Source organism: Polyergus mexicanus, unplaced genomic scaffold (assembly GCF_030449975.1).
Source record: "Polyergus mexicanus isolate NDT 795.1 unplaced genomic scaffold, iyPolMexi1.0 SCAF_4, whole genome shotgun sequence".
Classification (NCBI taxonomy): Eukaryota; Metazoa; Arthropoda; class Insecta; order Hymenoptera; family Formicidae; genus Polyergus; species Polyergus mexicanus.
This window is the reverse complement of record NW_027223324.1, coordinates 10,970,895-10,987,365: the sequence shown is the minus strand read 5'-3', so window position 1 is coordinate 10,987,365 and position 16,471 is coordinate 10,970,895. Positions and strand designations below refer to the sequence as shown.

Genomic DNA, 16,471 nt, shown 5'->3' with positions numbered 1-16,471 from the left:
TGCTTTGTTTCTCCCTGGAACAGTGTAATGCCTATTTTTCTATATTATTCCCGAATTAATAACTAACGTTTAAGGATATTTATAATTTATAAATCTAGCTACAAAAAATAATTATTTATTTTATTCTTTCAATAATCATGAATAAATATGATTTATTATACGATTTATATTACGATTATATCATTAAAACGATTATACGAGTACTTATTCAATAATAATGTATATTTGGCATATTAAAGAGCAGTAATAAAATTCCTCATTTGAGCACTGTTGGCTTTACAAAGAGCAATGAAAATATGTTTGTCATTAGTTTCTTGTTCTATCTTGTTGGCTATCTCATGTGCTTTCTTTGTGATAATAGACGGTATACCTGCTAATCGAGCGGCATTGAATCCATAAGATTTCGGACAAGCTCCTTCATTAAGCTTGTATAAGAATGTCACTGTCTCTTGTGATACGTTTTCTTCTTCGCTCGTTTCTACCATGCATGCCTAAAAAAATTCGAATTTATTGAAGAACATTTTATAAAATTTCTAATACATTGAGATAAATAAGTAGATGTAACACATTAACAATACATAAATCAATATATATACTTTTGAATAAAAGATTTATATTATTGTAACTATAAGATTTTCTCACCATATGGGCTAATGTAACCTCTTTATTGGTTTTGTAATCCTCAACTAAAGAATGATAATGAGTCGAGAATAATGTGCGACATTTTAACTTAGTCAATGTATCGACAACCGAAGCCGCTATTGCCGTGCCGTCATAGGTTGACGTGCCACGTCCTAAAATAAGAAAATATTTTTTATCAATTTAAGGAAAAGTTTCTATCAGTTTCATATTTAAAGAGAGAAATGAATAAAGCGATAATCATTTAGTTATAGTAAGATTATCCTTACCCAACTCATCGAGAAGAATTAATGAATAGGGCGTAGCATGTTGTAACATCGTGGCAGTTTCGTTCAATTCAACCAAAAATGTGCTCTGACCAGTCAGAATATCATCGTTGGCACCCAAACGTGTGAAAATACGATCCACCAATGTTATGCAACATGAACTAGCTGGAACATAGCTGCCCTATTAATGCAACAAAATTAAATTCACATTTTATAATCCATAATTCTAATTCCATTTGCACATTTTTCTCATGGAACTTACTATTTGCGCCATGATTGTGATTAAGCCGACTTGACGCATGAGAGTTGACTTGCCTCCCATATTCGGTCCTGTCAGAATCATAAAGGAGGCAGCATCATCACATGCCAATAAAGTATCATTGGGAATAAAGTTATCAGATACAATACAAGGATGTTTTCCATCTTTTATCTTGATAAAGATCTGTAAGAATTATGTTCGCTGCCATATTCTTTCGATGAATGAATAATATTAATAAGCAATATTGAACGATTTCATTACCTCACCATTTAATCCGTCATGAATCTTCGGTATACACATATCGCCGTTTCGAGCGTAATCCGCGAGAGAAATGAGCACGTCCATGATCGCTATTTTGTAAATGGCTACATGCCACATATCATACTTTTCACTAAACTGTGCAAATATTCTCCTGTTAAGATCCTTTAGTACTTTATCTCTATGTTCTTCTGTATTTATCTGTCTTGCTAAAAGTTCCTGCAATGATCAAAATTAATTGTGTATAATGTTAAACATATTTTACTACCACTGCAAAAAAAAAAAAAAAAAAAAAAAAAAATTACCTTTGCCTCGACAGTATAATAACGTTTAAAACCTTTTCTTTGTGACTGTAGTTCATACCCGGGACCAACTTTCTTAACTCGCGACTCAGGAATCTCGATTTGATAACGTTTCTTATCTGTTCCAAAAAATGTTATGTTTGCATCAAAATGCCGTTTTTGTTTTTCTAAATATTTGTCTATATCTTTTTTGTTCTTTGCAAGTTCATCCAAGACTAAATCATATTCGACATCTACTCCTTTTTTAGGAACAATGCAACCTTGCTTTTTGGCTTCTTCATGATCAAATGCGCTCTGAAATAGGTACATTAAGTAAAAAAGAAATAAATAATCAGAGGGATTAATGAAAATAAAAGCGTTACCTTAAAATAATCTAATATTTTCCTTAAATGAGGGAAATCACCATCTGGTTCATATTGAGTACAGTGGCTTATCAGGTTACTTTTAAAATCTATAAAGAACAATCATGGAATCACCATATATAAAATTTGTTAAAATAAAATAAGCATACCATTAAATAGCTCAATAAATTTCAAAACTTCTTCGAATTTAGCGAGTGTCATGGTAAACTCTACAATTATTCTCTTTGAATATGTTGGGCCTTCAAACATTATTGCTCTGCCATCAGGATGATTTTTCATTCTAGCTGCATTTCCTTGAGCATGTATTCTGTTAAAACAAAAGATATATATATATAAAGTGTTTTATATAAATTGTTACAAAACGTTTTCTAAATAATTATTAAAGATGGAAACAAATCTTTTTGTAGTGTTTTAAGAAATTTACTGAGACTTCATATTATATAAGACATATGCTGCTAAACTCTTAGCAGAAACAAGCATTGTTTTCTTAATGAAAATTGTTTTTTCTTATACAAATTCACTTTTCTTTGCCATTCTATATAAAAGTATTAAGATAAAATCATCAAAAATTGAATATTTTATGAGATATTTTATACATACACACAAATACGCGCGCGTACGATCATAAAGGTTCCAGCACTTTTTGTACATCCTATAATTTCTAAAATTTGTCATTCTAAGTAAAATTTTTTGTAACTTACTTGCTTAATAATCTTTCAAGATCTGGCAGAGTTGACAAAATTGCGCGAGCTGATTGTATCATGTCTATTCGATCTACCAATTCCTGCACAGCTTCCTGACGTTTCATTATAATGTCTTTACGACAAGATGGCCTACAGATCCATTCATGCAACAATCTACAAAAAATATATATTTTGTCAGTGTATAGAATTAAGATAAAAAGATAGCACATAAGGTTTACCTTTTGCCAAATGCAGTACAACAATGATCCAAAACACTATTGAGTGAATTCTCTCCAAAAAGCTTTAAATTTTTTATTGTAACAGCATCTATCACCATGGTATTTATATAATTGAGACTTGCGCGATTGTTTGCAGCTGAGAAATCCGGTGGAATGTAAGTATTAAAGCAACCTTGTGCCAATAGTTGCTGTTCGAGCAGAAATTCTTTCAATAAGTACACACATCCTCCTAATGCATGTACTGCTAATTCTTTATTATTGGCTGGTGTTAAACCCAAGCTATCTCCTGATATATAATAATAAGATAATCAAATATTACGTATAATAAATATATAAAATATGTAAAAATTTTCCAATTATGATTATGATATATAAATACCTTCATTAAGATATGATTTTAAACCTTCAGGCCATGCAAAGTTGCAATCTTTCCCCTTCTTGAAATAATCGCCTTCATGAAGATTCTTAAAAAAAAAGAGAGAAAAAAATATTATATAATAAATACTATGTATATATACACACAAAAAATATACTAATATATTACATTTACATACTAACAATAAGCATTATCTTTTATCTATACCAACTTTTAATGTAGTTGTAGCAGACCAGAATTGTGCTTCGCGTTGTAGCGATTCTTTTAGCGCTGCTGGTAGAGTGTTATTTATAAGCTGCAAAGTTTTTCGCGATAAATTACCGCGTTCGTATATTACCTGGGAATAGAAGTCACCACTTGTAACAATATGATTAACAATAATTTAATTTGTGATTGTGTATCATACATGCACTGGTGGATGATGAGCCAGCAGAGTCAATAATCTGGAATTACAATAATCATCGTCAAATTGACTGAGATTAAATTCGCCTATTGTTGTGTCTATAAAGCATATTCCGAAGGAGTTGGTTGTCTGACCAGGATCGCATCTTTCTATTAAAGATAACAGATAATTGGAGTTTGGTGTAGATGCTTCCACATCTAATGGAGTGTACACTCTAGTGCCTCTTGTACTGATTTGACAAATTTCTCGCTTTACAACTTTATCGAATTTTGTTGACTTAGTCACTGCAAAAGAAAAAGACATAAATATTCATCATTTATATGAGATGTTTTATATAATTCACGCTCACTAATTAGGTAGTGCTATGTTTTAATAAAAAACAAATTGAAAAATCCTAAATTATTTTTTTTTAAATAACAAATAATTTTTAAATAACATCTATTTTTAATTATTGCCATTCTTGAGAAAATCATACATGAAATATATAGTCTTGATGCTCAAAGAGAGAGAGAAATAATCTTGTATTTTTAATTCTTCTTTGCATAAACATTGCGAAAAAAAGCGGACTTTTTGACTCAATTTTCATTTAATAACGTTATGTAATTAGTGAACACAATGTATGAAAAACAGCCTGCACAATTATAATTTAAATACATATGCTTCTACATGTCATAAAATGTATCGTTTTGTCAGATTTCATACTTTTACTGCAGCGCGCTGCCATCATCTCTGGGTTTTCTGTTTGCTCGACTCGTGCAACTTTGTAACCTCTTTCTATGAGGCTTGCCGAATAACGACCATAACCGATTTCGGGAAATCCAGAGTGTGCGAATTCACCCTTTAATAATAAATAATAAGTCACAAAATGGATTTATCGAGAATAACTTTGACATTCCTAATAAGTAGACTTACTCGCATATATGTGAGGCTAAGCTCATTAACACTGATAACTGCATCCATATGGTACAACTCGTAGAATTTGCCAACTTTGAAGAAAAGTACACAGTTAAAATGCTTACTTTTTAACTCCCACCACTGCCTCATTGCCTAAACAAATTTGAAGATGATTGTCAATGTTGATACATGGTAAATAGCACTTAATGATAAGATCCTTACAGGAGTTTGATTGTTTAAGAAATCGATTGGTACATAAAGTGTTCTAGGATCATAATTTGGATCCTTTAATGTTCTCCTCTGTATATCCCTTATTTTGTCTGGTTGCAGAAAATCTAATTTCAAGTGAGGCCAAACATGTGCAGCAACAGGTCCATTATTCACAGTCTGACTTTGAATTTGTGCAGACTGTTTCAATTCTTTTTTATCCTAAATTATCAAATATATCGTTAAATATAAGTTATAAGAATCACAAATATACATTAATCATAGGGATAAAAATTAAATGTAAAAGTATAAGATTTGCAATTAATTATATACTCACTGCTTTATTAGATGAATAATTTGCTTGTTCTGGCTTGGATTTAACACTGTTGGATGTCCTTTTTTTTTCCTTAAACAAAAAGTAAATAGAATATTAAATATAATTTTTCTTGTAACAGTATTAATATTTAGAGACGCTTGAAATATATTTATTTTAATTATTCTTACTTTTGGTGTATCTTCTTCCGTTTCTGTTGAAGATTCATGCTCTATGTCTTTTTCCAAAATTGACTCAGATTCTTTACATTTGGAATCTATAATGGTAAATATTATATATATATATATATATATATATATATATATATATATATATATATAATTGAATACTTTTTTGAATACTTTTTTAATTTAAGATAATTATTAATTCAAGACTATTATTATTTATATAATTTACAAACCTAGCTTGAATTCATTTTCAGTGTCTTCATCAGAATCATCATCAGGAATAATTAGGCGTCTTCTTTTAATTCTTATAGGCTCATTTTCTTCCTTATCATCATTCTTTTTATGTAATCTTTTTTTATCATTAGTATTTTGATTTTCTTTCTCATTATTTCCAGTAAGCTCTGTGAATATAACCATAATATAATATATTTATAATAATCATAAGAATTATAACAATAATAACTTATAAATTATATACAGCTTATGCAATTATGATTTGTGCTCCATAATATAAAATCTTAATAAATATTTAAGATAAATCAAAAGCTATGACTACAATCATATGTAAATGAATTTTATACCTAAATTACATGAATTGCTATTTTACATGCATAATACTGAAAAAACGATAAACAAAGCGATAATTTATTTTATCTCGATACACACATGTTAAACACGTGTTTCATAATGCATTTTCCGAAATCTTCGAGACAAACCTTTTTTCCTTTGTTCTGTCTTTGGTGTTAGCGGATTTTCTACTTGCTCTTTCTTCGCCTCCGGCTTTTTGACATTTTTTGGAGACGTGAAATAATTAAGTATCGTATTTACTTTCGGCATTGTTTCGTTTCGATACAAACAACATAAAAAAATAGATTTCAAAAGATATCATTCATATAATTTATAATCAGTAAACTCTGTTTCAACAATTTTGATGTGCCTTGGATATCAGGCATTCGCGGCGCGGTTCGGAACCATTGTTGCGAATTGGAGGGACAAATCTCACGCATGCGCAAACAGCGCAAACTCTAGCAGACGCTGTTCCGTCTATGCATTTGATATGTTTATGCGCGAATACCATAGGTCTGTTCTTTACTGGCTGCACCAGTTCAGAGCCCATCCTTCTCCTTCCAATGGGGACAGAAAAAGATAAACTCTGAACCAGTGCAACCAGTTCAGCTGCAAAGAACAGACTCCATAAAGAAAGAAAGAATGTACGGGGAGGGCATCTCTAGGTTAGCTCTATGTTTAACGCTGTTCATGAAAGATAGATTGTTAGTGGCAAAAATTTCTCATATTCATATCAGAGAAATTAAACAGAGAAAAAATAAATACTGCACATTGCTAAATATTGAGACTGATTGAGCATCATTGTTTGTGAGAAAAAAAGTGTGCGTGTGTGTGTGTGTGTATGTGTGTACTTGTTTTATGATACTGATTGAAAGTATTGATTTTGTAAAACATCTCTTTCATATTTCTCTTTATACAAAAGAATAAATAAATAATTTTTAATAAGAAACATGGAAGCAGAACCATTGGAATTGGAAGATGGTGAAATCGTTGATGACGAGGTCAGTCATTGAAAAATTTTCGCTTCATAAAAATCTAACCTATTATATAAGCTCACTATGCAATAGATGAATCTTATTTTCTTAATTAACGATTTAAGTTTAATTGCACAAAATATAATTTCTTTATCTATTTTTCTGTTACAATCTAATTTTATTATATAGTTTAGGAATGTATATTGCAATGCAGGATGTCATTATATCAAGTTTATAAGAATATGTTTTTTAATAATTATTTTCTTTTTTTTGTATAGCCAAACGATGTCTTTGGAACATATAATGTTTTGCAAAGACCTTATGTAGCACCTGTCACAGATGTATGTACAAACATGCGATACAATGATGATTCTGATAATTCTGCAGATTCTGAAAGTGATTCTGATTCAGATTCCACACATACTAACATTAAAAGACCTAAACTTAAATTAAAAAAGCATAACTTATCAAAGGATTGTACAACTAAAAATGATAGATATAAAGTATGGTGTAAACAAATGCAGGAAGAATCTTTGACTGAGGACTTAATATCATTTGGTGTTACAAAGAAATTGTATCAAGAACGTAGCGTTGAAAGTTATAACTTTACTTTGCGATATGCACATAATGGCAGAGAATCTTGTAATAATAATAGTTCTGGTGATGAAGAAGATATTGAACGGAGATTAACTAACAAGAGAACAAATTCAGACAGACATAATGTAAAACTTAGGTTAGGAAAAAGGAAATACTCCATGGATTCTGACAATCAAAAAGGTTCTGTTAGAATAGTAGCAGACTTATCTACAACTGTGGATTCAACAGATGCTGATATTGCTATAGATATAACAACTAAACTCAGTGAGAAAAAAGACCTTCTCATACGTAAGTATTTATATTAATGCTTCTATATTATTATTCTTTTCCTGGTATATTTGCTTTTATTACATTCAATTTTAGTGACAAATTGTTTAACAAATATGGATTTCAATTTTTGTTTAAGAAAACTTACAAAATGCCAATTGGTTTTAAATAATAAATAATTGAGAAAATAGATTTTTGCCAAGTTGAGTTTCAGGAATTCATACACATGATACAAATTTTATTCTCCTTTAAATCCAAGAAGATTTTTATTATTAGTTTTGTTTTCATTTGATATTATAAAGATACTGTAATATCTCAAAGATTTAAAAATTGTAAGAAATATTATTTTTACTTTTTATATATAAACATTAGAAATTGTATTTATATTATTTACATATTTTATAGGACGAGTGGTGGATATAATCGGTAAAGAGAAAGCTATAGATTTTTTCCAAAAAACCAAAAAAATTGAAGAGAGTGGAGGAATGTTAATAATGAATGGATCTCGTAGACGAACAGCTGGTGGAGTATATTTTTGGTTAGTAAAAAATGACAAACATATTCCTCAAGAAAAAATAAGAGAGATATTTTACTATGATCAAAAAGAAACCAGCGAGCAAAGGAAAAAAGCTGGTATCAATGACAGAAGACAAAAAGCACAGGAACTAATGAAAAGCTTTGAAAGTAAATAACATTTTATACAATATTTTAATGATGTTTTATTAAATGTATTAAAAGTAAATATTAAAATATTAAATTGTATAGAAAAGGTAAACTAATGCATAAATATATTTTTCTTTTTGAAATTGTAGGTAAATCCGAAAAAGATTTACCAACTTTATTAACAAGGGCCGAACTCTGTACGAGACAAATTGCAGAGCAAGCAAGATTACGACGTGGTGAAGGCATGGATAGAATGCCATTAGATTCCGATCGCACAGTGTCAAATCCACCACCTAGCCCTGTAACGGATGATCCAGATCATTCTGAACATCCATTGACACAGAGACATGTTCAAGATTATGCTGATGATTTTCTTGATATTGGAGCAGATATAGATTATATGGAAGTACTTTAAAACTATAGATTTTATATTTGCACATACTCTGACAGTGTAACTTGTACAAATAAATAATTATGATCAGTTGCACATGAAAGAATAGTACATAGGTGTAATATAATTTATATAAAATCGTGTATTTATCATGTTTATATAAATGAAAAGGAAAGAGAAATAGACACTAAAAATAGTAGTTAAAAACTTTGCTCTTTTTAAAATTATATTTTTATGTTTTATATATAATAATTAATACACTACATAATTAATTTTTTTAATACTTGATATACCTATATAATAATTATTTTTTTACATATGTGTTAATACATCTTTAACAAAGAAATAAGTGTAATTATGCCTATGTAAAATGTAATACCTACATTATTCAAATCCTTTAAAAAAATTCACATATAAAAAAAATAAAAGATCCTACAAGAAAGTATACATACATAAAAAAATATCTAAATTCATATGAGTAGCAAAGTCTAAAACAAAAATGGATATGAAATCAATGCATTATATATAATTGTATAATATTAATTTATATATATTATTGAACTTATATATATGATTTAAGATTCTTTTAAATTTGTATAAAGCAAATTTTATATAAATTATATTTTAAAAAGATTTACTATATTTTACACAAATTTCAAGTCATATAAAAAATATTGAGTACAAAAACTTCAGGTAACTGAATTGCATTAAGACATGTATTTCTATAAATTTATTGATTATTTCGATATTTTTTAATAATTGTTTGCAAATATTTATTTTAAATATTTTGTATTTTGTTGAGCAGTATAAAATATTAGATAATGTGAAGAAATAAGCATTTGCTTGTAAGTTACAGATTTATTCAACTAATAAATTATCATGAGTATTTTTACAGATAGCAATATCTGATGATTAAGTTGAACTGAAGATTAAAGATTCAAAATTATAATTTGTCTAATAAGAACAAAAAAAGCTAAAATTTCTTTCTTTTGATTTCAATCTCAATTTTGAATGCTTCTCTCTCTCTCTCTCTCTCTCTCTCTCTCTCAGTCTGATACGAGTTTAGAGAAAAACAAGAATTCAGTTCTCGTATTGGTAACCCTGAAACCGGAGTTTCTCATTGTAACCGCGCAGGGTCTCTAATATCACTGGAGTTCGTCCGATTCAATTGACCAATCAGGATAAAAGAAACAAAAATTTTTTTATTCTGATTGGATAATCAAACGCTTCTTTACTCCAAGGAGTTAATTTTGGAAAGCAACCTCCGGTGGATTTTTGGGAGATTGGTAGTAATGAATTTGAAAATGAGACGAATTTCATATGCATGTTTCTGTTGGTCTTCGGTCGGTCAAAACAATTTCTTTTAATTGAACATTTTATTCGAGTGACATAAAAGGAGTGAAGAGCTATTATTTCAAAGATATTTATTACGAAGAGATATTCAATGCAAAGAAGATAAAATTTTCATTAACAGTTGAATTCAGAATTACGTTGAAATGGTAAAAAGTTTCGTGATTCCTTTGGTCGCGGATGAGCTTTTGACGTCTCATGCCGGACAATATTTCGTTGAAGAAATTGTGCCTTTACGAATGATAACACAGTCTCTTGATGGTAATTGCAATATATAAATCTTATTTCCAATTCTACTGTTAAAATTATAGTTTCTCTCTTACAGTAATAATAAATAATTTCCAAGTCCTTTATAACAATAAATTGTCAGTAGAATACAGTATGTTATTGCAATAATTCAATAATTTATAATGTTGAAATTATGTTACAGCTACACGTTCAGCATTGCAAGCAAATGGTGTGCATTTTATTTTGGATCATTTTGACACATTTTTCTCTATCATTGTTCATGGCAGTAAAGTAGAACTTGTGGTCTGCTTGCGTGGTTTTAATAGGATTCATAAAGGTAATTTCTCATAAAATTAAATTGTGTATTATAAATAGAAGTGTTTTTTATTTTATAATAGATATACTTATGTAATTGATTAAAATAAATAAATTACTTGATACTAGAGTGTATTTATATAAGCATTATTTTTAGCTGTGGAAATACTTGTGGATGAATTGGAAAAAATATTTGATCATGGAAATGACATTACAGAGGAAGAGGACAGAAAAACATTTTTGTGTATCAACAATATGTTGGCATATTTGTTCTCATGGTTTGTTGGTCATATAGATGAACGTGTTATGAAAAATACAAATGTTAATATTGGAAAGGTATAAGAGCTGTTTGTATTATTATGATGTTATAAAATTATACAATTAAAGATTAATTTATCATTTTTCAGCCTAAAAAAGCTGCAAAGTCTGATATTGAAGAGGAATGGGAGCAATCTAAGCAGAAAGTTCTGGAACTTTTGTATCGATGGCTGCAAATACCATTGTATAAGATTTGGAGGCCACCGATTGTTGAAAATTCATTTGTTATGTAAGTTACACAATTAATTCCAAAACTACAATATTATATATATATAATTTATAATACTGTAATATTTACAGGGCATTAGCACAGATATGTTATAAAATATTGGAACAGAGTAAAGATGTTAAGCAAAAACATATAAGACAAACTATATTTGAGGTATTGCCATATTGTATAGTTGTATATGTACAATCTTTATATTAATATATTATATTAATGTTTAAATATTATATCTTTATTCATAGATTTTGGGAACTTTGATTAAAAGATACAATCATGGAATTACTTGCATTGTGAGAATTATTCAGGTATGCATATGTTTGAATAATTTATTTATAAATTCTGTTTTAAAAAATACATAATTTATATATATATCATGTACATTGCAATGTTGCAGTTGGTGAAATTGTGTGATGCACTAGCAGTGCCTATAGCAACTGGCATAGTACATATGGCCACTGAATGTGGTTGTAAAGGTTTGATAAAAGAGGTGATGAATGAAATCGGACAGAGCGAAATTGGTGAAACGGAAAATCGCAATGTATCCACATTTCTCGAGAACATTGCAATCTTGCAACCTGATCTTGTAATCCCTGTCCTTGATGAGGTCATTGATTATCTGTCTAATGAGGTATGTTTATATCATAATTTTCTTGCTATTGATTAAACAATATTTTAACAATATGAGGTATGTTAAGTTAAATATATAATTAAAGTTATAGAGATAGTTTAATTAACTAGAAAAACCTTGCTTTTACAGTTTTATACTATGAGAAATTGCGTGATTGGAGTATTGGGTATTGTAGTGCAAAAAGCGTTGACTGGCGAAGATCTCACGGATGAACAGAAAAAGCAACGCGATGAATGTCTAAATAATTTGGAAGATCATATTTTGGATTCCCATGCTTATGTCAGATCGAAGGTACTTCAAGTGTGGCAACGCTTATGTTGCGAGGGAGCTGTACCATTAGCCAGATATGGGAAGCTTTTAGCCGCCATCGCATTACGTTTAGAAGATAAAAGCGCGAATGTTCGTAAACAGGCTCTCCAGTTGTTGCATACCATGTTGCAAAGCAATCCTTTCGCCGCTAAGGTATTTATACTTCGGAAAGTAATGCATCACTTTTCTCCATTATTAAACTGACCTTTTGATTTTATATATTTTTCTATTGTAGTTGACTCGTGTTGAACTCTCTGACTCATTAGAAAAAGAAAAAGCAAAATTGCAAGAATTGCAAGCTGAAATTGCAAGTACTAGTGGACGTGGTCATATGCAAAGATTCGAACTTTGGAATACTTTACAACCAGATATTAAAGCAACAATAAAAAAAATTTTTGAAAATGAAGCGGAATGTATAAATGAACCATGTTAGTTATATTACTTTGTAACGTATTATTGACGTATTTATTCATTTTACAGCTTCTTTATTTTTGTCGTGCAAAATATTTGCAAGATTACAAGATCTTTTATATATGATTTTATTTAATATAGGTACAGAGAATAAAGAGAATATTGATGCAAATCATGCTTTCGAACATGTGAGACAATTATTATTAAACCGAAAAGTCACTAAGGCTGTGAAATACTTATGGAAGACTTGTATGATATTGGAAGAAGCCCCTGAAATGAGAGATCTTTCCATTGCAGCAAAGGAGGAGTGTTTATTCGCCTTTTTGCTGAAAATTTTTATAGAATCAGAGAACAAAATTGACATCACACACACAACACACACAGATAATGAAGACGAGAATATGGTCGACGCAAGTAAATCGGAGCAAGATAACAAGAAAAAAGAGGAGATAAGATTGCGAAAGCGTGTTATAAATTACTTAACAGTACGTGATATAAAAAATAAATAAAACGATTCTTTTCAACTTTGTCTAATTGTATATTTTTTTTGCAGAATTGTCTCGAGTTCGCGATTGAGTTGGAAAAGGCGATACTGATGGCGGAGAAGCTGTTGTTCTCCATGTGTGCCGGCGACGCCGTTGAATCGTGCACATTTTTAGGAACCGCTTTTCAATTCAAAGTAACTGGTTCAGCTGGTTCCATTCGCGAAGCCCTTTTTCAAGTGTTCCATCGCGATCAGTCTGTGCGTAATAATGTGGCTGTGGTCTACAAAAACATCTATCTCGACATCAGTAATGACAAACAATCAGCTCGTCAAATAGCTGTAACTTGTAGCAATTGTTTGATCAATTTGCTATCGGAATTACAACCTGGACAAAGCCCGGCTTTAGCTCAACTGATCATAATATGGTATGAGAACGGGGAATTAAACAACGAATTGTTGCAGGTATTTAATACTGAGTATATGTATATAGAACTTATTATAAAAAATTCAAAATCAACTTGTCATCAAATGATATATTAATTTGACGACAAGTTATAAATATTTTGATTTTGAATTTCTTATAATATGAGTTCAATAATTTTAATTAATGCTATATGTGCAGGTATTATGGGAAAAATTCTCCATGAAATATTCTGATATTTCACCGATACACAGCAGAACTGCATTAATGATATTAACAATGATAGCTCAGGCAGAACCTAAGATTGTAATTGATAATGTGAATATGTTAGTAGAAATAGGATTAGGTCCGCGCGCGAAAGACGATCTTCTTTTCGCACGAGACACTTGCAGAATGTTATTAAAGATAAAACAAAATAGCAAGGATATCGAAAAATCGCCTTTGAGGTAAACGTTTGTTGAAAGTGATTGGAAAATAATTCGAAGTTTCTTAGAGTTTACGATAAAAAAAGATTTATTCTCATTATATAGATATTTCAACAATCACGATATGTTCCAACAAATCCTGATATTATTGATAGATACTTTTATCGATGCGGATGAGAATGCTTATATTTCTTTTGCGACGGATGCAATTAACGTTTTATATCACGTAAGTGTTATGTGTTAATTAAATACATTTGGGATATTGTGCTGAGAGTTTTATTTTAAATTATAGTTGGCAAATCAACCTGATAAATTGATAAAAAAATTGTTATTGGACATCACTGAGAAGGGTCAATTCACTAATAAGGAAACGAATGAAGCACCAAGTGTGTCATGCACTATACTCTCCAAATTGCTTTATATAATTGGACATATTGCCATCAGGCAAATGATTCATCTGGACATGTCCGTTTACAAGGAACTCAAGCGTAGAGATGCAGTGCGTAAAATATGTAAGAGCAAGAAACAGTCAAGAGTTGAGTTTGCAACACCGGATATTAGATCTAAATCGACAAATGTGTCGGTCTCATCAAGTGCGCGACGAAATAAAAACTCGGTTTCTACGATAACCGAAGATAACGGCGAGGAAGCTTTAGAAGGTGCAATAGATGACGCCGAAGCGGAATTCGTAAACAGTGTGCTTGAAAACGAGATTGTCACTGGAAATGGCTTGCTTGCGAAATTTGTGTATGTATTCGGATAGTAATAATCGCGCAAGAATGATAGTCTCTACTCGGATAATAGAGACATGCAACTTATATGAATATAATTATTACAGTCCATTGGTATTGGATGTATGTACCTATCCCGACAAATATAATAGCGAGAATCTACAAGCCGCAAGTTCGCTCGCGTTGAGCAAAATGATGACAGTAAGTTCCATATTTTGCGAGCAATCCCTACAACTTTTGGTCACCATATTGGAACGATCGCCATATCCTGGAATAAGATCGAACATGCTGATCGGAATGGGCGATCTTGCTACTAGATTTCCCAATCAAGTGGAACCATGGTCGAAGCACATCTATGGCAGGTAAATTGGTTCTCACTCATCGGCCTTCAAAGGTCAATATTCCATTTTTTGAATATTGATTAATATTAATTGAATAAGACTGATTATATATTTTGTAGTATTTAAATAAATATGCATTGTAAGTTATGAATTACACATGCGCGCATACGCGCACGTATATTTCTTTTATAAAAAAATAAAATTGGCGGAATTACAATGTACTGAATAATATCTATGTTTGTAGACTCCGAGATGAGGATGTAAACGTGCGTAGAACATGCGTTCGTATGTTATCGAATCTGATAATGAGAGAGATGATCCGAGTGAAAGGACAGGTTTCAGAATTAGCCCTTTGCATTATTGATGAGGATAAACAAATACAGCAAGACACAAAGGCATTCTTCAATCAACTTGCCCAGAAAGGCAACGCTCTGTATAATATAGTGCCCGATATATTGTCGCGCTTGGCAGATCCTCAATTGAATCTCGACGAAAAACGATTTCAGGAAACCATCAGGTAAATATTGTAGCTCAGTATGTTCAGCAGCAAAAATTATAGGCGCTTCATTGACGTTATAATTTGCAGATACATTCTCGGCCTAATGCAGAAAGAAAGACAAATTGATACCATAATCGATAAAATTTGCGCTAGATTTAAGTTAGCTACCACAGAAAGACAGTGGCGTGATCTTTCCTACTGCCTTTCACTCTTACAATTTAGTGGAAAGAGTAAGTCGAGTAATTGTCTAATAGTATAATTTATATTGGAAGCAATTAACTTTATTTTCTTTCTCTTTTTTTAAAGGTATACGGCGTCTTATCGAAAGTTTACCGCTATTGAAAGAAAAAATTCATTATAAACCAGTATTAACAGCATTACAAAATATCATTGAGCAGACAAAGAAAAAAGCGGACGCTAATGCCGCTTGCACAGAGCTAGAAGAAAAAATACAAGAACTTTTAGAGATGGAAACAACAGAAAACTCGGAAGTAATAGACAACCGTCTGATGCCACCACCGTCTATCATGCCAAAAAATAGAAAAAGTATTCGTCGAAGTAGATATAAGAACAAGAATGATGAAACCGATGACGAAGATAGTTCCGATGATTCCGAGGAAGATGTAGACGATCCACCTATTGTAAAATGTGAGTGATTAAAGCCGATTTTATTAATTTCTTATATTCAAAACTAGAAATATACAGATGTATAGATATTTTATATCTAATTTTCTTAGCGGGAAATAACAAAAAAAGATTGACCAGTGAAAAGATCTTTCATGCAAGATCAGTCGCAAAAAATAATGATAATGATGTCAGTGATAAAAGTATCTCAAATACTAGCACGCCTGCAAAGCATGGTATTTATTTGTATATATTTATTATATTTATTAATATATAATAAAAAATTTTTTTTATCTATTTATTAATATATAAT

The 16,471-nt window shown here is 30.5% G+C and overlaps 3 protein-coding genes across 3 annotated transcripts in view; 2 read left to right on the top strand and 1 right to left on the bottom strand.

The window, feature by feature from the left end:
* Positions 1-18: 18 nt before the first annotated feature.
* On the bottom strand, positions 19-6,351 carry Msh6 (DNA mismatch repair protein Msh6). The gene is made up of 20 exons (XM_070295159.1): positions 6,106-6,351; positions 5,623-5,790; positions 5,393-5,478; positions 5,226-5,294; positions 4,904-5,110; positions 4,700-4,834; positions 4,490-4,625; positions 3,791-4,071; positions 3,596-3,721; positions 3,388-3,472; positions 3,009-3,294; positions 2,788-2,943; positions 2,236-2,393; positions 2,087-2,175; positions 1,728-2,018; positions 1,426-1,641; positions 1,168-1,347; positions 909-1,086; positions 643-794; positions 19-491 (listed from the first exon to the last, which is right to left on the bottom strand). Exons 1-20 carry the CDS (start codon positions 6,224-6,226, stop codon positions 234-236), a joined length of 3,378 nt encoding a protein of 1,125 aa, XP_070151260.1. The 5' UTR covers positions 6,227-6,351; the 3' UTR covers positions 19-233.
* A 255-nt stretch (positions 6,352-6,606) lies between these two features.
* Phax (phosphorylated adaptor for RNA export) lies at positions 6,607-9,027 on the top strand. Its single transcript, XM_070294054.1, has 4 exons — positions 6,607-6,957; positions 7,209-7,815; positions 8,200-8,478; positions 8,607-9,027. Exons 1-4 carry the CDS (start codon positions 6,907-6,909, stop codon positions 8,870-8,872), a joined length of 1,203 nt encoding a protein of 400 aa, XP_070150155.1. The 5' UTR covers positions 6,607-6,906; the 3' UTR covers positions 8,873-9,027.
* Positions 9,028-10,201: 1,174 nt separating this feature from the next.
* Positions 10,202-16,471, top strand: part of Cap-d2 (CAP-D2 condensin subunit) — an 8,002-nt gene continuing 1,732 nt past the window's right edge. Inside the window, exons 1-19 of the mRNA XM_070294492.1 lie at positions 10,202-10,459; positions 10,629-10,763; positions 10,899-11,077; positions 11,149-11,288; positions 11,360-11,441; positions 11,528-11,590; positions 11,680-11,913; positions 12,043-12,375; positions 12,458-12,650; positions 12,775-13,118; positions 13,187-13,579; positions 13,740-13,984; positions 14,069-14,189; positions 14,256-14,710; positions 14,802-15,056; positions 15,280-15,552; positions 15,622-15,764; positions 15,841-16,182; positions 16,272-16,394. Of these exons, the coding sequence (XP_070150593.1) occupies positions 10,345-10,459; positions 10,629-10,763; positions 10,899-11,077; positions 11,149-11,288; positions 11,360-11,441; positions 11,528-11,590; positions 11,680-11,913; positions 12,043-12,375; positions 12,458-12,650; positions 12,775-13,118; positions 13,187-13,579; positions 13,740-13,984; positions 14,069-14,189; positions 14,256-14,710; positions 14,802-15,056; positions 15,280-15,552; positions 15,622-15,764; positions 15,841-16,182; positions 16,272-16,394 (4,168 nt within the window). The 5' untranslated portion in view covers positions 10,202-10,344. The remainder of the gene's footprint in view (positions 10,460-10,628; positions 10,764-10,898; positions 11,078-11,148; positions 11,289-11,359; positions 11,442-11,527; positions 11,591-11,679; positions 11,914-12,042; positions 12,376-12,457; positions 12,651-12,774; positions 13,119-13,186; positions 13,580-13,739; positions 13,985-14,068; positions 14,190-14,255; positions 14,711-14,801; positions 15,057-15,279; positions 15,553-15,621; positions 15,765-15,840; positions 16,183-16,271; positions 16,395-16,471) is intronic.